We start from the raw sequence: 24,733 nt of genomic DNA, 5'->3' as shown, positions 1-24,733 counted from the left end.
AAACCTCTAATTCTTTTATCTTTCCCTTTTCTGTTTAAACACAGAAAAAAACTGAAACAGAAGATCTACATTTCTACTCTACGCATTGCTTTGTCTCTTTTTCACCTCTACGATTCTATTTGTTTTTAACCAGGAAGTCACTGTAATAACTAAGTTATTATCTCATTAAATTAATTTCCCTCTCTTCTACTGTACTAAATTCAATATTATTTTCAATTATCATTCAGTAAATTTTCTGTTACGTCCCAACAATTAAAAACCTGTTTCATCAAGACTGTTTCTAAAATGAAGCAAGTTCTTTTCCTTCTTTCTTATAAGTACTTAAAAACAATTTCAACAAAACATAGTTTCATTATGATGTCCATCGAGAACTGCAGGATTTTAATAATGTAACCTTGAGAATGATTTCTGAGATTATTTTAAGTGCGGCAGAGAATGTTAGCTGCCTACCCTCAGCTCCATTCTCTGCTTCCTCATTGGTAACAGAATGCCAAGTTTTTTCCAGGTGCGTTGCCAACTGAATAAAAAACTAAATTTCAGCCTCCTGTTCAGTCATGGCCATGTGACTAAGTTCTAGCCAATAAGATATGAGCATAACTTTCATGTAAGATTTCAGTAACGGATGCTTAAAGCACGCTCGGGTCCCTTTGTATCCTTATTCTATTCCTCATTTTTCAATGTGGATGTTATGGCTGGCACAACAGAAGCTACCCAGGACCCTGAGATGACCTTGAGGATGGAAACCACTTGTTAGCATGGCAGAACAGAAAGGGAAGATGCCAGATATCTGATGATAGTAGACAGCCTATCATCAGACTTCTTTCATGTGCCAAGAAATGAACTTCAATCTCGGGGTGCCTGGGTGGGTCTGGGGGTCAGCTGAAGCCTCTGCCTTCAGCTCAGGTCATGATCCCAGAGTCCTGGGATTGAGCCCCACATCAGGCTCTCTGCTCAGCAGGGAGGCGGCTTCCCCCGCCCCCCCCCTCTGCCTGCCTCTCTGCCTTCTTGTGATATCTGTCTGTTAAATAAATAAATAAAATCTTAAAAAAAAAAAAAGATGTAAACTTCAGCCTTGTATAAACCACTGCTATTTTGGGGTTTTCTATTATGTGCAATTAAACCTTTTTTTAAATGACATATAGAGGTACATTTTTTAACATATTAATAAATACTAATGAGCATTCTAAATACTAATGAGCATTCTTGCAACAAGTCTCTTGAAATCAATAAGTAGCATTAAAAGATAAATGAAACACTTCCATTAATTAAACAAATGCTCAAATATAACATTCACATAGCATCTTTCAAAGAAAGTAACAAAGGCAATCTCCCTTCTTCAAATGTCAGAAATTGATTCAATAAGAAATCGACTCAGTATCTAAAAAGTTCAAATATAGCCGTTCTCTATGTCTATAACTATACAGAGAAGATTATCTATTTTTTTTTCAGGTAAACATGTCCTTTACTCTCTATAGTCCTGTAAGTATTACTAAAAATGTCTCGTTATATTCAAGCTTTTAAAAAAAAAATCACCTTTTCCTCTGCTAATTGAGCAGATCTTTGGCATCTCCAAAATTGGTATCTCTGCTTCTAATTCACATCCCACATTCTGTTATCACAAGAATCTTTTCAAAACACTAGTCTATCGTGTCCCCAAGTCTGTGCTGCCTCCCCTTCACTTTATGCATGCGTTCCATCACCTTTGTGGGTCTGCACAGTGCCCCCTCATTTGGTTCCTGTACTTACTCAAATTTATTTCTCAGTATTTCCCAAACTATAAGTTTCCCTTTGCCTCCTGCACTCTCACTGTAAATCAAGAACCAGTGAGAAGCCAAGAGGAGCCAGAGGTAGGAGCAAGATTAAGCCAGTGGGCATTGGGACCCTGCTGATCTTGACCGTCATGGAAGATACATGGGCATATACATTTGTCACACTCACCACCTTGTACATTTAAATGGCTGCATTTGATTTTATATAAGTGAATTTTCTGTAAAGTTGCTGGGGAGAAAAGTTAAGTAGGAGTCAGTAATCTTGTCAACTGAAAACCAAGGGGCTACCCAGGCAGCAGATTGAAGCAGCCTCAGTTAGAGGGTACCTGGCTTCTGAGAGCATGAGAGCCAGAGGGAGACGGAACAGCATGGATGCTGGAGGAGGAAAGAGGTTCCAATGTAGCAGGCTGAGGTCAGTTTTCAGAGTAAAAACAAATGGGGGGAAAAAAGAAAAGACAAGACAGTACAGGCACAGAAGGGGAGCCCACATTCGAAGTCTGGCATACGGAAGCCCACCTATACAAAAGGCCCGAGCGTCTGCTCTCCTACTCACCCCTAGTTCACTGTGCTCCTACCTCCAGTGTCTCCAGCCCCACAAACCTTGAATCTACAGAGAGCACCTTCTTCATATCTTTTCTTCATAGTGTTCCCCCATTTTTTCTTCAGGGGATTACTAAACTGTAATCCTGGATTGGCTCGCTTTCTCCGTTCAGTGGATTTCCTCAGAGTTCAATGTTGGCAAGAAATTAGAGTAATAAATAATTCCTCTTTCCAGCAGATGTTGTTTCTGATTTTTCGGATCAGAGGAAAAAAAAAAACCCACTGTGATTTTCCAATAAATCTGCTAAACACTGCAATGAATTATGAACTTGTGCAGAGGCTATATCATCCAAGAGGGCAAAATGCAAGTGGCAAATATTTCATATTTGAAAGTTATGGCTTATTTCAATCCATCAGGAAACTTTTTTTTTAGGCTTGCCATTCTTTCTCAATTAAAAGTCATGGAATTATAAAATTATATTGGTAATGATAATTATTCATCTCATTTACTGTTATACTCAAATTTTAATGAAAATTCTGAGATTTTCATCTCTTTCAGTACATTTTTCCACAGTACTGCCATCTTTCCTTCCTGAAACAGCATCTAATTAACATGGCAAGAAAAAAAAGTAAGATCTCCTTGGATTTTTCTTTTGGTTTCCAATATAGGCTTTCTGGGCAACATCAAAGAAATGACTTATAATAAAATTTCTTTTCTTCACTGGCTATCTTTTCCATATAACAAACATTATACTTTTTTCAAGATAAAAGCCATAGCATCCAGTAGAAACACAATTTTTGTACATCTTTAGATCTATGACAAAAACACATATAAACAAACTTAAAGAGTTCTAAATATAATGTGAAAGCCCAGAAATACTTTGTAGTACAATCACTATATGCAGGTGTAGACTATCTTTCCTTAGACTGTGCTATATAGTTCTGATTTTATATTTATTTACATCATTATTTGATCAATGTCATGAGTTCTGGAAGGGCCTGGAACCTATTTGCTTTAACTCAATCTCCAATACCCAGCTCAGTGTCTAGAACCTGGTGGGCACTCAATAAGTTGTATTGCATGCATGGAGAAAAGGTATCTCAAGTTATATAGAACAACCATACCAAGGGGCAAGAGGAAACTTTTGGAAGTGATAGACACATGTTCATTATCTTAAATGAGGTGATGGCTTCACAGGGGATACCTATGCCCAAACTTCTCGTATTTAAATTTAAGTAGATGAAGTTTATTGTATGTCAATTATATCTCAATAAAGCTGCTTTTTAAAATCTCAAAATCCATGACAATACCATGATAAATGTACTACCTCTAAAGTTCAAAAAGTATATTACAATAATATTTTACAGAGGATCAGTACTACTAAAATGTTGTTGGTTAATTTTGGTGGGGGGGGGGGATTGTACTTCTGATTAGGTACTAATTTACAATTCCTGGCTATGATAGGAAAGAATCGTTTAAAGTAAAAATCTTACCATTTAATTAGTCTCTTATGAGTTTGAACTAATAGGTATGAATTTTAGATCTCAACCCTAAGACTGTTTTCCCTTAACTGTTCATTTACTTTCTGAGTAAAATATTCAGTAACATTTTTCCTAAAAGATTGTCTGTGAACTGAATGCTATTTTAAATAGCCTAGACGATAGTTTTTAAATTTTCTATTAAAAGTCCTTTCATATGGGGTGCCTGGGTGTCTCAGTGGGTTAAACCTCTGCCTTCTCAGGTCATGATCTCAGGGTCCTGGGATCGAGCCCCACATCGGGCTCTCTGCTCAGCAGGAAGCCTACTCCCCGCCCCCCCCACCTGCCTCTCTCCCTACTTGTGATCTCTGTCAACTAAATAAATAAAATCTTTAAAAAAATTTTTTTAAAGTCCTTTCATATAATACAAATCCACATTTTAAAATTCTAGTTTCATTTAAACAAGAGAAGAGTATTTTCAATTACTGTGAAGAAAATATCATTATACTTTTTTGTTGGAGATTCCAAGTATATGAAGATGATAATAATGTTTAAAAACATTATAATTTTGAATTAAAACCTTGCTAAGGTGTTGGAACAGAAAATGATGATACAGCCACGAGAAATGAATCATAGGCATGAGAGAAAGTATTGATTTTATCATTGAGTAAGAGTAAGTGCCTGAATTATTCAATGACAACAGATTTAGAGCTTTTAGTTGAAATTGGTTTGTTTTAAAAATTTCATCACTTAATTTTGACAAAAGTCAATATGGTATTCATAAGATTTTTCTGATCTCAAGTACTTCATGACAAATATGCTCTAAATTATTTCATGTAAATAATTCTGACAAAGTAATATATTCAAGTATACATGTTGATAAAGGACATATTTCGTTATCATTTCAAATAGAATGCTACCTATTCTGCTACTGAAGTCCACTGTCCAATCTTAGGGAACCAGATCATTCGCAGTACACACAATTTTCAATTCATTCTTTCATTCTACAAATATGTATTGATACTGTGCCATACGACAGACACTAATTGGAATTGAGACAAATGTAGCAAGACCTATTTCTCATAAACATGTAAACAAGCAAATAAGAAAACTTCAGATAGAGATAAGTGCTAGGAGAAGGACGGAATAAGACAAGATGGTGCGGGCCAGCACTCTGGGAAACAGGGCCATCTAAGTTGGGGTTGGGTATGGGATAATCCGAGCCCAGTGACCAAATGAGGGGGCAGAAGATGAATCTGGGAGGAAGGCAAGGAGAAAAATCATGAAGAGTATGAGTTTCATTCCCAGTGCTATAGGAAGCCACTGAAGAGTCTTGAGAAATAATATAAACCAATTTGTGTTTGAGAATAATAACTATGGCACCTAGAATTTGAATGGGTGACAAAAATAAAAGCAGACAGATCCGTGAGGAGGTTATTATAGGTGAGAGATCACGGTATACAAAAGTGGCAAAGATGAAGGGAAGTGGAAAGAATTAAGATATACTTTTGGGGCACCTGGGTGGCTCAGTGGGTTAAAGCCCCTGCCTTCGGCTCAGGTCATGATTCCAGAGTCCTGGGATCGAGCCCCACATCGGGCTCTCTGCTCTGCAGGGAGCCTGCTTCCTCCTCTCTGCCTGCCTCTCTGCCTGCCTCTCTGCCTACTTGTGATCTCTGTCAAATAAATAAATAAAAAATCTTAAAAAAAAAAAAAAGAATTAAGATATACTTTGGAAACAGAGCCTAGAGAATTTTCTGGTTTATTGGAGGGATAAGCATGGAAGGGATGGTGACAGAAAGAGAGCAGTTAAGATGGGAAGACTTGGGAAATATGCCTTACAAATCTAATAATATAATATGTTAACCCTACCCTATCTGCTGAATCAGTGTAATACCAACTATGCACCAAAGGTAATAAGCATCTTTTGTTACAATAACCAGGTAGCTTTGCAATTTAATAGAATGTTATGTCATATTTTAACCTCAATTTTCGACTAAAATTGTAATTATTGATAATTTAACATTAATGTATCCAGTTATTTTGTGCATCTGCAGAAGAATTTAGAGTATAGTGGCCAGCACTATTCAGCATCTGTAATTTATGGCAGTGTAGAAATGGGTTTTCCACACCTCAGTCCTAACTGGATGCCGGGTTCTCAGGCATGAGAACACCTTCAGGCCACAAGTTCACAAAGCATTTTTGGCTGTATTATAAATCAGCAAATCAGCATTCGTCTCTCACCTATATGACTATGAGTTCCTCCCAAAGGAGACCAAAGTCTTAATCCTTGGTGGCCTCAAATAACAACCAACTCAGGCAACATCAGGTAAGTGAAAACCCACCAAGGTAGGAATATCCTCTAACATCTCTTTTTGAATTTCTGGACTTGGTAATTTTTTGGCTGACAATGGCAAAGACATATTTTTAACATCTTTATTTAGCTCTAATTCACATAGCATATAAGTTACCCATTCAAAGCGTACAGATTTCCACAGAGAAGCTTTGTCATAGTCAAACTGATCTCTCTGTTCCTCTCAAGGATATAGGTTTTTTGATCATTGTTTCCCTTAAACATTCACTAAACAATCACTGTTGAGTATTTACTATATGCTAAGCATTCCTACCTGAAATAATGTCTCTGTTTCATTTCTACAGCCTTAACCCTGACTTTAAGGCCCAGTTCAATCGTGTTGATTACCTCAGCTCTTGGACTCTCTCCTTTTCTCAATGTCTGTGGGCTACTGGACATTAAGTATCAGCCTTTGTTACATTACATTGCTAGTTACATTTGTTACATTGCTCTCACATGTGATTTAGGTGTCTTTGTCACCTAGCACTCTGGCTTGGCACCTCACACATTTTATGCATTTAATGTATATCTTGTGGAGGTTGATAAAACCTGGTCCTTGGAGAAGATGTCCTTGAATAACTCTCTTCCTTCTAAATCTACCAGTAGTGTAGTTATAGGACCTGAAAGCTTTGAAATGATCTTGCTGACGTCTGAATTGTACTACAGATTCTGTGACAAGGTCATGGTGCTGGAACCAGAGTCCCATGCCAGGGACTGGCACACTGCACTTTGCTCACCAACGGAAGATGAAATTATCTGAGATGGCTTTGAAATCAAGCCGATGTAGATTAGTGCAATATTCTTTGTCAATCAGGTTTCTGACCTCATAAAAATGTGTGTGATTTCTAGCAATCAGGAATGAGTGGTTTTTTCCAGAAATGAGTTTGTTGGGATACTCTTACCATTATAGATATAGTGATAAAATAATCTGGGAGTCAACACACAGCAAGATACAGTCTATATCATGCAATGATCATCTCTGTATGAAAGGCAGTTGTCATTTCCTGAACAAGTGGCCTATGTTGTCATTTTCACTGATGGGTTGGTAATGGGACACACAAACACAGAGAAACATATAAACTGGATTGCTGTCTGGAAAACAGAGGTAATCTCTGGAACTCCCTTCAGTTAATTATTATTTGTAAATAAGCAGAACTAAGCTTCATTTGAGAGCTTGTTAGGAATTACAAAGGTGACTGTTCATAAATCGAATACTGGCATGCTGCTCTGCACTGGTTTTGAATAAAAACTGGCTCGGGCTGTGCATAAAATTACACCTAAAATGTTAGTCATAAAAGCTCAGCATTATTTCTAGTTTCTATTCACTAACTTTTAAAGCTGTTTTTCTGTTGTTGTTATTGTTGTTGTTGTTGTTTACTGTCTCCATGTTGTACTTACCCTTTTAATTTTGTTCCAGTCTCATATTTATCAAGTTAGAGGATGCCTGCTTTATACAGGAAGTCCTGGACCTGGAAGAAATAAAAATGGCCAGTGACAATTGTCCTAAGAAGACTGCATGCTCATTTCTTGTTTGTTTGTTTGTTTTTATAAGAACATAACGAGCAAATCATGACCATCACTAGAACACAGTTATCTTGAGCCCGGCTCTACCCTTGCTGATGTTCTATGAATCCTGGAAATATTTCTTTGTTCTAATCCCAGCCTCTGACTCAAAGTCAAGTGGAGTGGGCTCTTCATAAATATGCATTGATCGCCTGGCGAGAGTATTCCTGTAAGGCAGGGCCCTGATTAGCAAATGTTACCTGCAGGAGGCAAAGGAAATACCACAAATGGAGATAAGATGCTACTAGTAGATTTCACTTTTTCTTGAGGTTTGGGAATAATCACTTATTTCTGTGGTCAAACTTCCTCAGATCTCTCCTTGCAGGATCTGAAAGCAGCTCACGTGAAAGGCCTCCATGTAAGGTCTCTCTTCCGCTGGGAGCTGGACCAAGAGCACAAGATGAGGGAAGAAGCAATTTGCTTCTAACTTAATTTATTCCTTCTTACCATTTCAGCAGCTCACCAGAATCTACATAAAACCTCACATCCTAACTCGATAAGATCAGCAAATGTATATATACCTCTACCATAGTGGTCTCCATACTTGTTAGCATAGACCTCGGTATAAAAAATAAGAGGTAATGAAGTTGTGACGATCTCTAGGATACGAAGGAAATTAAAATCTAGTCTATATTTATGGATTTTTAAATTAGGACATTTCCTAATATATTTCAGGTAAAACCACTGCACCCAACTTCCTGCAGGTTTGAGTAAAAGCAAAAACCCGAAACAAACCAAAAGTGATTTTTGAACCACCTGGCCCAATAGTTGAATTTATTGCAATTCCCGAGCTTTGTCGGGCTACAGAGCACGCACTGGCGGGACGCACCGGCCCACTCGCAGGGGTTCCAGACGCACCCAGACACCAGCGGCAGGAGGAGCAGTAGCTCCGGGGTGAGCCCGGCCTCAGAGCCTGTTGCTCGTGGGCCAGACGAGGGAGCAAGTGCAGCTCAGGCGGCGGGAGCTGGTGGCCGCCCGGAGAGGCTAGAATTCCACCCAGGCGGCAAACTCGCGCTTCCCTTCCATTGCCGGGGCTGGCACTTAACCCTTGGCGTCCCAACCCCTCTCGCCCCTCGCCCGCCGACTCAGACCCAACACAGCTTTCCAGACCGCGGGCAACTCCATTGTTATTACAAGCCAGAGGGTAGCGGGAGGGGACACGGGGAGATGCACGCCCCGAAGCACCCCTTCCACTCTGGTCAAGATTTAGGAGAGTCAGAGTGGTGTTGACGAAAGACAGGCCGAGCCGCAGCCGCCAGGCGGAGCGAGGGCGCCCAGCCGGGAAGAGGAGGCTGGGAGCTGCCCACCCTGCCCTCTCAGGAATGGTACGGCCCGGAGCGGGGCGGGGAGGAGGAGGTTCTCCCGGGTCTCTCCCCGCCCCTCTCCCGACTCCGCCGCCGCGCTGCCGCGGGAGCGAGTAAGCGCGCGCCCCGGCGACCCCTCCCCCGGCGCCGGCACCCCAGCTCCTCCCCTCCCCGAGCCGCCCCCTCCGCGGCTGCTGGGAAGCTCGCCTAGCTCTGCGGTCGCCGCCACCTTCGTCGCCTCTTCCTCCTGCCCCGGCGCGCGGGGGCCGTCCAGCGGCGGCGCTGCCCCGGGTGGGCGACGGGGCCCGCGCGGCGGCTGAGCACTCGGTGCGGCGCAGCCTGGTCTCCAGCCTGCGCGGCGCTGTGACAGGTGCAGAGTCCCGGCTGAGGCTCCACCTGCAGCGGTCGCCGCGATGCCCACCATGCGGAGGACAGTGTCGGAAATCCGCTCCCGCGCGGAGGGTGAGTGGCCGCCGCAGCGCGGGGCTGTGCGCGCAGCGCGCACGGGGGTGGCCCTGGGCCAGCTTGGGGTCGGGCTGTGTGTGTATTAGGGAAAAGATGTGCGGTCCCACCTCTTCCCCTAGGTAAGTCTGGCGGTCGCGCCTGGTCCGCGGCGGACCCTTCTCTCTGCGTCGCCTCCAGTGCACTGGCAGACCCCTTTCCTGCTCTAGATCCCCGGAATTGATGTCCTCGACCGGAGCCCCGAAGCTTGCTTTACACCGCAGCGTGACCATTCGGTTCCTGTCACCGAGCGCTCTCGTCCTGCCCACCGCCCTTCCCACTGGCGCACAAGCCTCCGGGTCTCCGCTGGGCTCCTTCACCCTAGTGAACAGATCCCCAGCCCGCCTCCCCCGCCTCCAGCACCCACCTCTTTGCAGCCCCCACACCAGGGCTCCCGGAGGAGCGGAGTATCTTTCCCAGATGCAGGAGCCTTTGATCCACAGCCCCTTGCCTCTTAGAGCGTGAGAAGCCTTAATTGGGGCTGGGTGCTCAGCGGGTTCTGTGCATTACAGTCTCTGCAATTCTCCCTGCAGTGGAGTCTCACCCAGCTTCCATCGGAGATTTCGGTTTTGTTTCTGGTTTTTTTTTTTTTTTTTTTTTTTTTTTTTTTTTTTTTTTCCTTTTACCTGAGATCCTCACTTTGGCCAGCTGAGCTGACTTTTTAGCAAGGTGGAAGCTGTCTCCTTTGCTCCACCCAGGGCCAGCTGTTGAATGGCTACACCTGTCAGCGCTGAGCAACAGATGTCCAAGGGTATAGTAAGTAAGCTTTGGGGGGGCCGAGGCACCCTCTTCGGCTTCTCTGAGGAGCCCTCTGCATTCTTGCTGGCAAGTGATGGTCACTCGGAAATTATTTCTTGATGTTGCTTATGGCAAAGCCAAGAGTGTATATATCTAGATATTTGTTTTCTTGTTTTGCTGTCCCACAAACCAGCACTTGAATCCTGCAGAGTGGAATAACATGTTTTCGAGAAAGAACCTATCTTGCCATCATCCCTGGTCTGCGGCCTCCCCCCTACCCCATCCTTTAATGTGAGGCAGGTGGGAAAGTGGTTTTAGTAAAAAGATACAGCAGTTAGGAGAATAGAACTCCCGGGCTTCTGACAGGCCGTTTTATTGTTTTTCCTTCTTAGGGTCTTGATGTAAAAATACGGGGGCATTGAGTTCTAATATCTATGGTTTACTGATTACAGCGACTAAATGAAACTTCTGTGAGTAGGTGTCTCCACAAGTCACAACTGACCTGTGGCCTACACAGGAATTTAGTACATATTTCTTCTTTGTACTGTAATGAAAAAAGTATATAAGACATTACAGTTTCAGGTAAAAGGTGAATAAATGATAGTGTTATTTTTGAAATGTACACAGTAAACAACTCATTCTTTTTTGTTTTGTAACTCTGAGTGAAATGGATAGACTATTCCTAATCACTACCTGAGTAAGCCATACGGGTGATGAAAATATAGTAGTAATAATTGGGATTGTTTTTTCACAGAGCAGTCATGGATGAATCCTATATTGTGAGAAATGAGGACGAGAGAAAACACCAGAAAACAATGCAAAACCTGTGACATAGGAGAGGACTTTTTTAGTATTAAAAGGCTACAGTATTGTGTTTGATTGTCCCGTGTATTTTTCAAAACATTTTCCTGAAAGCCTGCCTTATGGAATCTTACCACACCCCTGCAGGTAAGGGAAGGTGGTCTCATCTAATAGTGGAAGGAACTGTGGCCCAAGTGGGTGAGGTACTTGCCCAAGGTCAAGTAGCTAGTTCAGTGACACATTTTGGATGTAGTGCTCTGGGAAAATAAGGACTGTTTTTATTTAATCTTTGTATTCTCTGTGCATCCAGCACAGTGTCAGGGCCATAGTAGAGCTTGGTGAATGACCCTTGCCTCCCATATTGGTTGATTTCAGTTTATTATGTGCTCAGTATTTTGCTCAGGACTACGGTGAAGACAACATAAATAATGACTTTGTGAGCTGCAGATGTGGCTCACTGCCCACCCTGCCCACACTTTTCTTTCTTAAGGAATATTCTCCTTGGATAGCTCCTGCTGCCTGCAGGGCCTTGTTCTGAACTGCAACCCCTTTGGCTCGGCTGATGAGGGAGTAGGATGGGCTCGACTCAGGGGCAGACACTCCATAGTGGCACAGACACTTGTAACCTTGTGGTTTGGCTCAGAAAGCTTCTCTGTGGTGATCCTCTGTCTTGTGCAAAGAGTGAAGCTTCGAGTGGGAGGGGAAAATGGAAGCAGAAAGGGGCATAGGTGAATAGGGTAGTAGAGAAGAGAAGAGCCGGCTCTAATGGGTCACATGATTGCTGACATGAGGAAACAGGAACTATGGTGAAGAGAGAAAAATAGGGGAGAGAATGCACTGGGTGGAGAGAATGGTGCAGAGATACTGAGAAGAGGTAGCCCAACCTTGGAAACCACCCCCACCCTGAGTTGGCTAGTCCCCGTTCCCAAGTACTGTCAGAATTAGCTCTTTTTTCCCTTGAAGTGACTTAAATAGGTTTCTGTTCCCTGCAGCCAAATTGGCCAGATGTGTGGCTGTCCTGTGTGCAAGTTATTTACATCCAAATGGGGTCTAAAGAACTTACATGAAATAAGGAATAAATAATCTAGGAGAGGATATTATTAATAGAACATTGTGTTTGCTATGGGTGACATAGTTCCCATTGGAGGTCAGGACTTAGAGCATGAGGCCTGCTCAGGAACACTTCACTGAGAAATAATTTGGGATGAGTGCTTCCCAAACTTTAAGGTGCATAGGACTTATCTGGGGATCTTGTTAGGTATAGATTCTAAATCAATAGTTCTGGGGCTCAGATAATGCTAGATGGCTCTGGTCTTCAGGTGTGAGTAGCACACAATATCCAAAGGATATTGTCTTTTGTTTTTTTCTTTTCTTTTTCTTCTTTTTTTTTTTTTTAGTAGTTGGGAGAGTACTGAAGGTAGAGAGTAACCAATTGAAAAAAATAGTGAATGTTAAACATGGCTTATTTGAGAGATCTTAAGGAAATTGGCCAGGAGCAGAGGGAAACTTGGAAGGAATAGAATATAAATTTGGATAGGTAGATTCCTGCTAGATTATAGGCCATTTCAAATGCCAAGATGAGTCATTTGGATATAGAATCAAGTATTTGAAGATCTTAGAGTTTCTAATCCATTTCTCATTCAAGCATGATGCCAGTGCATAGTATATAACAGGCCCAGTTAGGAGCCAAATCATCATAGGGGAATGACATCCACAAAGAAGTATCTTAGAAAGATACATTCTGGAAGCCTGTTGGATATTTTGGACAGAATGGCACTGTAGATAGACTCTGTCATTAAGGGAAAAAAAAAAAAAAGAAAGGAAAAGAAAAAGTCTAGTAATGACGAAGGGCAGGAGTAGTTTTGGAGTGGAGCAGTGAAGATGGGAAGGGAGGAATCACAGATTATTTCTAAGTAAAACATAAACTCAGGTGAGCAGTATCCCTTGAGCTCCTATAAGTACTATTCCTAGTACTTGGGATGCATCAGTGAATAGAATAGAAAAAGCCCAGCTCTGGAGGTCCTTACATTTTAGTGAGGCAAGAGACCAAACACAATACATTAACAAATACAGGATTCATTATGTAGTAAGTACTATGGGAAATATAACAAGAAGGTAGTGTGTTAAGGTTGGTGGATGGATTCCAACTTCAAATAGATTGGTTAGGTTGGCCTTCACTGAAAAAAGACGTGGTGGAAATGGAAGAGTTCGCCTTGTGAGGATCTAGGGAAAGAGTGTTCCAGGCAGAGGAAACAGTCACAGCAGAGATCCCCAAGGCAAGAGAGTCAGGAGGGTTAAAGGAAGAGTGTAGGGGAGATTAGTAGGAAAAGAAGTTACAAAGGTCATACCATAGGACATAGCAATATAGGACAGGAGACAAATGGATAAAATGAAAGGAGGTTCTCAAGGGGTAATTTTAAATTTTAATGTTTGTAAGATCTCAGGTATCTCATTAAAACTGTAATTTCCTGAGTTACTCATAAAGATTTTCTTCATTTAGGACTAGGAAACTACATTCTTAATGAAACTGTTAGGATGTTCTGGTATAGATGAAACACATTTTGAGGAACTCTGCTTTAGTCTTAAAACTGATTGGGAAAAATCTATGAAAAGATAAGGAAATTGAGAAGGAGGGTCAATACAATAAGACGTAGGAATTGTGGGATATCCAAAAGGACGTGTTTTGATGATACTTAAACTTGGAGGTTCGATGTGGGCAAAATCAAAGGGCAATCTTTAGTTCAGAAGTAATAGTTGAAACCCTGATAGTAGATATATTTTCCAGAAAGCAAAACAGGATAAAGCAAAAAGCTAAGAATTCTGAATTTCTTCATTTTTACCCTGGCTGAACCAAATGGATTTCTCAGTACAACATTAGGAGTGCTAAAAAGAGAGACTGAAATTACAGTGGATTACACACAGTTTTTTCACCCTAGTATGGAGGTAGGCAGTATAGGTCAGTAATCATTCATGCTCAATTCATGAAGTCAGAAGGGACATTGTTTCTGTGCCTTTGCTTCAGCATCTTCCATGAAGTCATAAGATGGTTGCTGGACTTCCAGTCATCATGGAAAAGCTCCAGATAGGGAAAGATAACACACACACACACACACACACACACACACTCACACACAAAACAAAACCAAAAACAAACCTAGAAAGATGAAAGACCAAAGGATTTTCCTGGAAGTACCACACAAAGACTCATCCTAATTTTACTTTGGCTTCCATCTGCAAGGGAAGCTGGGAAATGGAATTTTCTAGCTGGGCACATTACTCAATGTTTTATTAGGGAAAAAGAAAGAATGGCTGTTGGATGGGCAGCTAACAGACACCATCGCCATCAGGTATTCAGATTGTTAAAGGCTCTTGCTTGCAATAAAGGAATGTTCTAGAACTTATAATTTACAAAATAGTAAGCATTAAATTGTTCAAAACTAAGGAAATGTTACACATACATGTCCCAAAGTTTACATTTTCTTCTGCTGAATATTATAATGCTGAAATGTAAGACCTTCATTTGATTGTGTAAAATATGTGCTAAATAATAAATTTAGTTGTTTCAGGTATTGCTTTTCTAAACCAGTCTGTATAAATGACAACTTTAAAATGTTTGTAATTTTACAGAGTGTTATATTCTATTTACTTACAAGATAACAAAAGGAACATTCAGGTAGTTTCTGTAAGAACTGTTAAAGGGAAATTGCGGGGAGGTAGTTTCATTTGTCCAGGTAAAAGATGACTAAGATTATTTGTTCCTTTAACAAGCATGTTTTATTCACCGGCTGTGTGCCAGCTAATTTTGGTGACGGGACAGAAAGGTGTGAATGAAGGAGATCCCCAAGGAAATCTGGAGATGGGTTAAAGATTTAGAACTGACATGGCATTGTGAGAGAGAGGGTTTATGAACATAGTGATACGTTGTGTAGTTAATATTTGAGAATCCCCAATACATGTCATTTCACTTAGTGTAATTCTGGAGATAAGAAGTGTGGCAGAACCAAACTCTTTTAGGATTTTCTAATCTATAGACTATCATTCATGTTTTCACTATATTATTTCAAAACCAGTGAGAATTGAATCATGAGCCTACTTTACAACCACAGAAGTTTGCATGATCAGAGTATACTTTAGAAGTCAGTGAAATGTTTGTTGTCTGGGTTTCTAGTCACAGAGTTTCATTAGAATGTAAATATTATAAAGGCAACAGTTTCATTCTTCATTAGTAACTGGAGCCCACATCTTTCAAAGTTATTATTCTGTGGATTGTAAACTCCCTAAACTAAATACAGGGATTTTTGTCTGTTTGATATATGGCCCCCACTGAGAACATTGCCTGCAATGTAGTAGAAGCTCAGATACTATTGAATGAATAAATGAATCTTGTGATCTAAGAGGTAATACGATCTAGAGATGCCTCACAGTCACACCTACAAGACACCCTCCTGGAACCTGAGCACCACAATAGGAGCAATTTACAAAAACAAAAAACAGTGTGAACAGTGATCTGTTTACTGCTGTCCTCCACACTCACAGCTTTGCCGGACATAGTGGCCCTCCATGTTTGTCTGTCAGAAAAATGGCTAACTCTGAACTTTGTTCTCTTGATTGCAGAAGTGTAACATTCTCATTGGAAAAAAACGCATATTGCAAAAGGTGTCAAAAAGACAATTACAATCACCCCACACTATGCCATCCAAATGGATATTAACATTTTAGCATATATTCTTTCCAACTATTTTCTAGGAGATGAGAAATAAGTTTATTAAGTGACATGAGATCATACTCTATAGAATTTTAAATGTTTTTTTTTCCACTTAGCATTTCATGGGCATCCTTCTATCAGATACAGATTTTTGTAAACTGCATGAAGGATGAATTTTTGCTGCCACTGTTTATAGCTTCTGCCTAGAGTCGAGCCTGGAACTTAGTAGGGGCTCAATACAGTTTGTTGAATACATAGATCATTAATTTTATGAAAGCTTAGTATTTTTATGTTAGTATATAATTTTAAGGAATCTTATGTGACATTTACGGCATGTAAATTATTTCAAGGTTTTAAAAAATGATTCTTGGATAAGCATTTTTAGAGCTATCTCTATACTTTTCTGATTATTTCTTTGTTAAAGGCCCCTAGAAAAGGGATTTCTGGATCAAAAGTATGTACCTTTTAAATGGCTGTGATACATATTTCAGAATTGCTGGAAAGACTATTTATACTAATTTATACAACCACTGAAAGTGAACAAGAGTACCTATTTCTATATCTCTTCTTCAACATTGGATTGCCATCTTTTTTCATCCTTTTAAATGTACAATGCAAAAAATGCATCTCTAAGTTTACATTGCTTGCTTCCAGTTATTAGGTTGAATATATTCTTTGGTAAGTTTAATGATTTTTAATATTTTCCAAATAGTTTATGCATGTTCCTTTATGAAGTTTGATTTGTATTGAATTTTAAGTTTCTGATATGTTAAATTCTCTGTTTATAGTTTACCTTTTAACTTCTATGTTGTCTCGTGTATATACTAATTTTCATAAATTAAATACTAATTTTTAAATTAAATTTTTCTGAAGGATAGTTTACATACAATGTTAAATTAGTTTCAGATGTGCATCATACTGGTTCAACTTCTCTGTATGTTATACTCTGCTCACCACAAGTGTAGCTACCGTCTGTCACCGTACAGTTCTGTTACTAACACAATTGACAGACAACAATATTCCCTATGCTGTACCTTTCATCCCTGTGATTCATTTATTCCATAACCAGAAGCCTGAATCTCCCACTTACCTTCACCCATTTTGCCCATTCTCCCACTGCACCCCTCACCCCAACCCCTTGACAACTATGAGTTTGTTCTTTGTGTGTTTCTGTTTTTTGTTTCTTTGTTCATTTGTTCATTAGATTCTACATTTAAATGAAATCATATGTTATTTGTCTTGGACTTTTTTTACTTAGCATAATACCCTGTAGTTTCATCCATATTGTCTCAAATAGCAGATTTTCCTGATCTTAGAGGAGACTACTTCGACTTTTCCCCATTGAGTATGATGTTAGCTGTGGGTTTGTCATATATGGCCTTTATTATGTTAAGGTATTTTCCTTCTAAACCACTTTGTAAAGAGTTTTTATCATCAATGGATGTTGAATTTTGTCAGATGCTTTTTCTGCATCTTTTGAGATGATACGGGTTTTATCCTTTGTCTTGTTAAAGTGATGCACTGTGCTGATTGATATATGAATATTGAACCATTCTTGCATGCCTGGGATAAACATCACTTGATCGTGGCAAATGATTCTTTTAATGTATTATTGAATGTGGTTTGCGAATATTTTGTAGAGGGTTTTTGCATCTTTGTTCATCAGGGATATTGGCCTGCAGTTCTCATTTTTTGTAGTGTCTTTGGTTTGCGTGTAAAGATAATGCAGGCCTTGAAGAATGAATTTGGAACCTTTCCTTTCTCTCTTTTTTGGAATTGTTTGAAAATAGGTGTTAACTCTTCTTTGAATGTTTGGTAGAATTCATCTGTGGATACTTTAGGTCCTAGAGTTTTGTCGAGAGATTTTTGATTACCAATTCAATTCCATTGTTAGTAATAAGTCAGTTCAGATTTTCTATTTCTTCCTGATTCAGTTTTGGAATATTATATGTTTTTAGGAATTTACCCACTTCTTTTAGGTTGTCCAATTTGTTGGCATATAACTTTTTGTAGTAGCCTCTTATTCTTTGTATTTCAGTGAAGTTCGTTATTTTCTTTCATTTCTGATTTTATTTGAGCCCTCTCTTGATGAGTCTGCCTAAAGGTTTATCAATTTTGTTTATCATTCGAAAGAACCATCTCTTGGTTTCATTGAAATAGAGAATAAAAATGTAGAAAGACTTATTTATTTCCACTCTGATTTTTATTATTTCCTTTCCTTTAACTTTGGGCTTTAGTTGTTCTTTTTCTCATTTCTTTAGGTATAAAGCTAGATAGTTTATTTGAGATTTTTCTTGTATCTTGAAGTAAGGCTGTAAGATTATAAACTTCCCTCTTACGACTGCTTTTGCTGAATTCCAAAGATTTGAGACTGTTGTGTTTTCATTTGTCTCCATGTATTTTTTTTATTTTTTATTTTCTATTCAATTTCTTCATTGACATATTGGGTATTTAGAAACATGTTATTTATCCTCCACTTGTTTGCATTCTTTTCTCATTTTTTTTTTGTAATTGATTTCTAGTTTTATGTGGTTGCAGTCAGAAAAGATACTTGATATGATTTCAGTTTATTGAGACCTGTTTTGTGGCCTAACATGTTATCCAACTTGGAGAATGTTCCATGTGCACTTGAAAAGAATGTATATTCTGTTTGTGAATAGAATGTTTTTTTTATATATATATATATGAATATGAATGATATATATGGATTTAACATATATAATATATATATTACATATATATTATATATATGGAGATATATATATATATAAAATATATATATATATATTTGTTAAATCCATCTTGCCTAGTGTATCATTCAAAGCCATTGTTTCCTTATTGATTTTCTGTCTGGATGATCTATCCATAGATATCAATGGACAATTAAAGTCCCCTACTATTATTGTACAACTGTCAATTCTCCCTTTATTTCTCCCTTTATGCCTGTCAGTATTTGCTTTATGTATTTAGGTGTTCCTGTTTTCGGTACATAGATACTTATAATTGTTATAGCCTCTTGTTTGACTGTTTCCTGTATCATTACATATGCCTTTCTTTTTTTTTTTTTAAGATTTTATTTATTTATTTGTCAGAGAGGGAGACAGTACACACAGGCAGGCATAGTGAGAGAAGCAGGCTCCCTGCAGAGCAAGGAGCCCGATGCGGCACTCGATCCCAGGACGCTGGGATCATGACCAGAGCTGAAGGCAGGAGCTTAACCAACCACCCAGGTGTCCCATACTTATGCCCTTCTTTGTCTTTTGTATCCTCATTTTAATGTCTATTTTTTCTGATATAGGTATTGCTACCTTGGATTTTTTTTTTTTCCTTCTTCCAGTTGCATGGACTATCTTTCCCACCGCTTCACTTTCAGTCTGTATGTGTTTTAGGTCTGGAGTGAGTGAGTCTCTCGTAAGCAGCATACATACAGGTCTAATTTTTTTTATCCATTCTATCACCCTTTTTCTTTTGATTGGAGCATATAGACATTTACATTTAAAGTAATTATTGATAGATGTGTACTTATTGCCATTTTATTAATTGTTTTCTGGTTATCTTTGTAGATTTTCTCCTTTCCTTTCTTCTCTTGCTGTCTTGCCTTGTGATCGATGACTCTCTTTAGTGTTTTGCTTGGCTTCCTTTCTCTTTGTGTGTGTGTGTGTGTATCTGTCATAGGTTTTGGTTTCTGGTTCCCATAAGGTCCATCCGTAACATTCTGAGTATATAGCAGAGTATATTAAGTTCATGGTTACTTAAGTTTGAACGTATTGAGAAAGAATTCCATTTTTACTGCTGTCTCCACGTGTTATAAATATGTTATCATATTTTACATCTTTTTTTTTATTTTGAGAATTCCCTTAACTAATCTTTTAGATATAATTGATTTTACTACTTTTGTCTTCTAGCCTTCATTCTGGCCCTAAAAGTGGTTGCTCTACTACCTTTGCTGTGTATTTGCTTTTACTTGCAAAATTTTTCCCTTTTGTAATTTTCTTCAAATTATGGCCTTTACCTTTCCATTTAAAGAAATCCCTTTACTATTCCTTCTAAGGCCAGTTGAGTGGTGATGAACTTTAACTGCTACTTGTCTGGGAAACCATCTCTCCTTCAATTCTGAATGATAGATAACCTTGCTGTGTAGTGTATTCTTGGTTGTGGATTTTTTTTTTTTCCTTTTAGCATTTTGAATAGATCATGCTACATTCTTCTGACCTTCAGAGTTTCTGCTAAAAAATCAGCGGATAGACTCTTGGAGTTTCCCTTCTACCTAACTAACTGGCTCTCTCTTGCTGCTTTTAAGATTCTCTCTTTATCTTTAATCTTTGACATTTTAATTATTGTGTGTCTTGGTGTGGACCTCCTTGGGTTCATCTTGTTTGGGGCCTTCTGAACGTCCTTGGACCTAGATGCCTGTTTCTCTTCCCAGTTTAGAGAAGTTTTCAATTATTATTTCTTCAAGTAAGTTTTCTGCCCTTTTCTCGCCTCCCCCTGAGACCCTTATAATGTTAATAATAGTACTCTTGATGTTGTCTCAGAGATCCCTTAACTTATCCTCATTTTTAAAAACCTTTTTTTGCTCTTCAGTTTGTGTGCTTCCCATTACCCTGTCTTCCAGATTATGGATCTGTTCTTCTGAGTCCTCTAATCTACTCATGATTCCCTCTGGTGTATTTTTCATTTTAGTTATTGTATTCTTTAACTCTGATTGGTTCTTTTTATGTTTTTTTTCTCTCTCTGTTAAAGTTCTTACTGAGTTCATCCACACTTCTCTCCATTTTGGTCATATCTTTATGACCATTATTAGAACTCTTTATCAGGTAGGTTGCTTATATCCTTTTTCTCCCCCCCAAGATTTTATTGATTTGTTTGACAGAGAGAAAGAGAGCACAAGCAGGGGGAATGGCAGGCAGAGGGAGAAGAAGTGGGGAGCCCAATGCAAGGCTTAGTCCCAGGACCCCAGAATCATGACCCAAGCCAAAAGCAGACACTCAAACCACTGAGCCACCCAAGTGTTCCATTTAGCTCCTTTTCAATTAATTTTCTTTCCTAAGGTTTTTTTCTTGTTCTTTCACTTGAAACATATTTCTGTCTCTTTATTTTGTTTGACTTTGTGTATCTGTTTCTATGAATTAGGACTAAACCTGAAGGAACTGCCTTGTGTGGGGATGTCTCCACTGTGGACTCAGTGTGCCTGGTGGCCTTGGTTGGCTGACTAGAGCTATAGCAGGTGTGGGCCAGGGATCCTGGGGCATCCCATGCAGGGGTTCCTCTGGTGGGGTAACTAGAGCTGAAGTTGGTATGGGTCAGGGTGGTCTAAGGGTTTTCTGTGCAGAGGGCACCCTAGCATGATGGTTGGAGCCCAAGGCAGGTGTGGGCTAGAAAGTCTCGGGGTGCTCTGAATAGGGAGGACCTTGGTGGGACAGCTGGAGCCGAAGTGGGTGTGGGTTGAAGAGTCCTGCAGTGCTCCACGTAGCTGATGTCCTAGTGAGGAGCTGGAGCTGGATCTGTGTGGGCCTGGAGTGTTCTGGGATGCTTTGCCCCTTTGTGTGTCCTTGGCAAGATGGCTGGAGTTGTAGTGGATGCTGTCCAGGGGTGTCCCAGGGTGTACCACATCGGACCCCCCTCTGGTGGGATGCTGGGGCTAGTCAGCCAGGGACCCAGGTTTGCTGAGGCAACAGGCCAGCCAGGGTGCCCAGACCCTGCTTCTATCTGCCTTAACAGGGTGGAGGGGAACATAAACAGTGGCACTCCCCAGGCCCTCTGACTCTGGAAAGTATTGCACACAGCTGCCTTGTGGTTTAGCACATTTCTGGGGCTGGTTCCTTTATGTTCTAGTTGCTCTGTTAAACTGTGGCCGGAAGAAGTTAGTGGCCCGTGCTTGCTGAGGCAGCAGGCCAGCTGGGGTGGCCAGACCCAGGGCTTGTCCACACTATCAAGGTGGTGGGGGAATATAAATAGGGCTGGTGGTTGCCAGCCCCACCAACCTAGAGAGAGTTCCAGCAGATCCCCTCGTGAGTGCTTAGTAGATCTACTGGTTCTCTTAAAGGCAACTCTTTCCTGCACCCTAGGGCAGATGAATCTGCCTATGGTTTCTCAGTACTGCAGTTTGCAGTGTTGGAGGTGGGGTTCCCAGTTGTTACCATGTGTCTGTCCCTCCTGCCACCTTCTATATAGTTTCTCTATCATTTGTCACACAGAAGCTGTTCTGTCCGTCTCTCATTTTCTCTGGAGGAATTGTTCCATAGGTAGGTGTGGATTCAGTGTGTCCATGGGGAGGTGAGTTCAAGGTCTTCCCATGTTGCCATCTTGGACTCTTCTCTGTATCCAAGTTAATTTTTATGATGTGTAATCTTTCAGTTTTGTCATTAAAATCTCCGCTTTAATCTAAAATTTCTCATTTCGAGGTAATGATAATTTTTCACTTACATTTTTCTTCCAGAATTTTAAGGGTTCAATGTAAACTCAGTTACATGGATAATTCCTGTGGGGTTTATTTTGTTGTGAGATGTGAGGTAGGGATCTAATTTTATTTTCTCTCAAACTATAATCCACCTGAAATAATAATCATATATTTAATACTATATTCTTCTTGTACTGCTTTGGGGTATTTCTTTTATAGATTAAATTGATCTATATAGTCGAGTCATTTCTGGAAGCAATCTCTCTCCCCTTTCTCTGCCCTCCCCTCTCTATTTTCATCTGTCTTTTTTGGCCCTAGTGTCAAATTCCATTACTGCAATTAAGAACTATCCTCTTGGGCACCTGGGTGGCTCAGTGGGTTAAGCCGCTGCCTTCAGCTCAGGTCATGATCTCAGGGTCCTGGGATCGAGTCCCACATTGGGCTCTCTGCTCAGCAGGGAGCCTGCTTCCCTCTCTCTCTCTCTGCCTGCCTCTCCATCTACTTGTGATTTCTTTCTGGCAAATAAATAAATAAAATCTTTTAAAAAAAAAAAAAAGGAACTATCCTCTTAGCTATCCAACTCTCGCTGCTCTTTTATCAAAATTTTTTTTCTGTTTGTTTTTCATGTTCATTTCTCCACTTGAACAGATGAATGAATCACTTAATCAGATTTAAAAAAATATGTGGAAATATCTATTGGGATTACATTAAGTTTATGAATTTAATGAAAGAATGCATTGACATCTTTCATATATTAAGTCATTGAAGCTTAGTTTCTTTTCTACATTTATTGGCATTTCTTTCCTGATCTGGGTAGAGATTTCTTAAAATAAATCCTGTCTACTTTAATTATTTTTTCATAGATGATTTAAATTTTATGATGATATTGTGAATAGAACCTTTCTACGTTATATGCTCTTGTTTGGCTATTAGCACATGTGAGGTGTTTCATTTTTGACACTGTCCACCAGTCTGAATTCTTTCCTTTAACATAGCTTTTCAGTTAATTTTCATCTTTATAAGTTTTAAAATTATACCGTGTCATGAAACAGGGTGTTTTTATTTTTATTGTTTTTTAAAGATTTTATTTATTAGAGAGAGAGAGCACGCATGAGAGAGGGGAGGGTCAGAGGAAGAAGCAGATTCTCAAAGTGGGACTTGATCCTGGGACCCCAGGATCATGACCTGAGCCAAAGGCAGTCGCTTAACCAACTGAGCCACCCAGGTGCCTGAAACAAAATATTTTTAAATGAGGTTTTCAATTAATTAGACTTAACCAGATATATTTCAATTATGCTATTTTTTCAGCAAGATTGGTTCATTTTTATCTGCTGAAGTATTGTAGACTCTGGTTCCAACATACAACTTTTAATATTTTATACAGGAGCCTGTACAGAATAGCTGAGATGATACTAATCTGCTGAGAGTATAGATCAGAATTTAGACCAACCAGAATTTAACTAATGATTCCATGGAATCTGTTCACATCAAATTGGCATTTCTATCAGAAATCAACACCAAGAGAAATAGAATGTAGGCTGCAAATGCTAGAAAAATATGTAGTTTTAAATATTCTGGTAGCCACCTGAAAAAAATGAAAAGAAACTGGTCAAATTAATTTTTCGGCATAACAGTATTCATTATTTTTTCACCACACCCAGTGCTCCATGCAATCCGTGCCCTCTATAATACCCACCACCTGGTACCCCAACCTCCCACGCCCCCTGCCACTTCAAACCCCTCAGATTGTTTTTTAGAGTTTATAGTCTCTCATGGTTCACCTCCCCTTCCAGTTAATTTTAATAATATATTCTTTCAATATATCCAAAATAGTTTTACCATATTGCTGATATTAAAAGTTAATGAGATACTTTGCTTTCATTTTGTGTAGTATGTTTCTAACTACTGTATATTTCATATTTACAGCACATCTCAATTTGGACTAGAATTATTTTATGTTCTCATTTGCCACACGTGGCTAGTGGCTGCTGCTCTGGACAGCATAGGTGTAAATTATCCCTCCACCATGTGTTTACATGTTAGGATTTACTAGCATTAAAAATATATGTGTGGCTATGCCTTTCTCTTAAATAGAGATTTAAGCCTTCAGCTTCTTTCCTTACAATGACAGGCTGTCACGGATGTCCTCATAAAACCTTGTTAGTGCTTAAATGATACTGCTTTTGACATGGCCCTTGTGGCCATTTAGAGATTTTATGTAAGTACATCATGGCATCTTTTGGAGCTGTTGTTTTTGTTTGTTTGTTTGCTTGCTTTTTAAGTTCTCTTTTTAAGTAAATTTGATAAACAAAAACCATCCTTGCCTCCCTATTAGTTTGCACCTAAATGTTAACATGTGTAGTGGGTACATAGCAACTTCGAGTAGTATGCTTTTACATACAATGTTGCCATCACTTGTGTTGATCTGAGGGGACTGTAGAACTTGGCTTTGTTGTCACTGACGCAACTAACTGGGCAAAAGGAAATGTCTGTTTTAAATCGAGTCTCTGTTCATTATTTCGCGTGAACCATTGTTGAAGATGACTGCTCTTGATCGGTCTGGGGTTGTGCTGAATGGGATCG

The 24,733-nt window shown here is 39.6% G+C and overlaps 1 protein-coding gene and 2 long non-coding RNA genes across 12 annotated transcripts in view; 2 read left to right on the top strand and 1 right to left on the bottom strand.

Annotated features, from left to right (window-relative positions):
- The window catches only part of LOC116585033, a 155,588-nt gene extending 145,542 nt beyond the window's left edge, over positions 1 to 10,046 (bottom strand). For 4 of the 8 annotated variants that reach the window (XR_004283442.1, XR_004283443.1, XR_004283440.1 and 1 more), the window contains exons 1-3: positions 8,458 to 9,072; positions 7,537 to 7,607; positions 2,390 to 2,556 (exon numbers count right to left, since the gene is read on the bottom strand). This is a non-coding gene — a long non-coding RNA (uncharacterized LOC116585033). Of the gene's footprint in view, positions 1 to 2,389; positions 2,557 to 7,536; positions 7,608 to 8,457; positions 9,077 to 9,873 lie in introns of those variants that run through there. The other 4 variants (XR_004283436.1, XR_004283439.1, XR_004283437.1 and 1 more) reach the window with 3 other exon arrangements.
- The window catches only part of ATP8A1 (ATPase phospholipid transporting 8A1), a 237,954-nt gene continuing 222,320 nt past the window's right edge, over positions 9,100 to 24,733 (top strand). Inside the window, exon 1 of one of the 3 annotated variants that reach the window (XM_032334198.1) lies at positions 9,100 to 9,467. In XM_032334198.1, the coding sequence (XP_032190089.1) occupies positions 9,419 to 9,467 (49 nt within the window). In that variant the 5' untranslated portion in view covers positions 9,100 to 9,418. The remainder of the gene's footprint in view (positions 9,468 to 24,733) is intronic. The other 2 variants (XM_032334197.1, XM_032334199.1) reach the window with 2 other exon arrangements.
- Positions 10,060 to 14,170, top strand: LOC116585035. Its single transcript, XR_004283445.1, has 2 exons — positions 10,060 to 10,262; positions 10,999 to 14,170. It is a non-coding gene; the product is annotated as an uncharacterized LOC116585035 (long non-coding RNA).

The sequence above is a fragment of the Mustela erminea genome, chromosome 2 (assembly GCF_009829155.1).
Source record: "Mustela erminea isolate mMusErm1 chromosome 2, mMusErm1.Pri, whole genome shotgun sequence".
In the NCBI taxonomy this organism is placed as follows: domain Eukaryota; kingdom Metazoa; phylum Chordata; class Mammalia; order Carnivora; family Mustelidae; genus Mustela; species Mustela erminea.
Note: the sequence above shows the minus strand (reverse complement) of the source record. Positions and strands in the feature narration are given on the sequence as shown.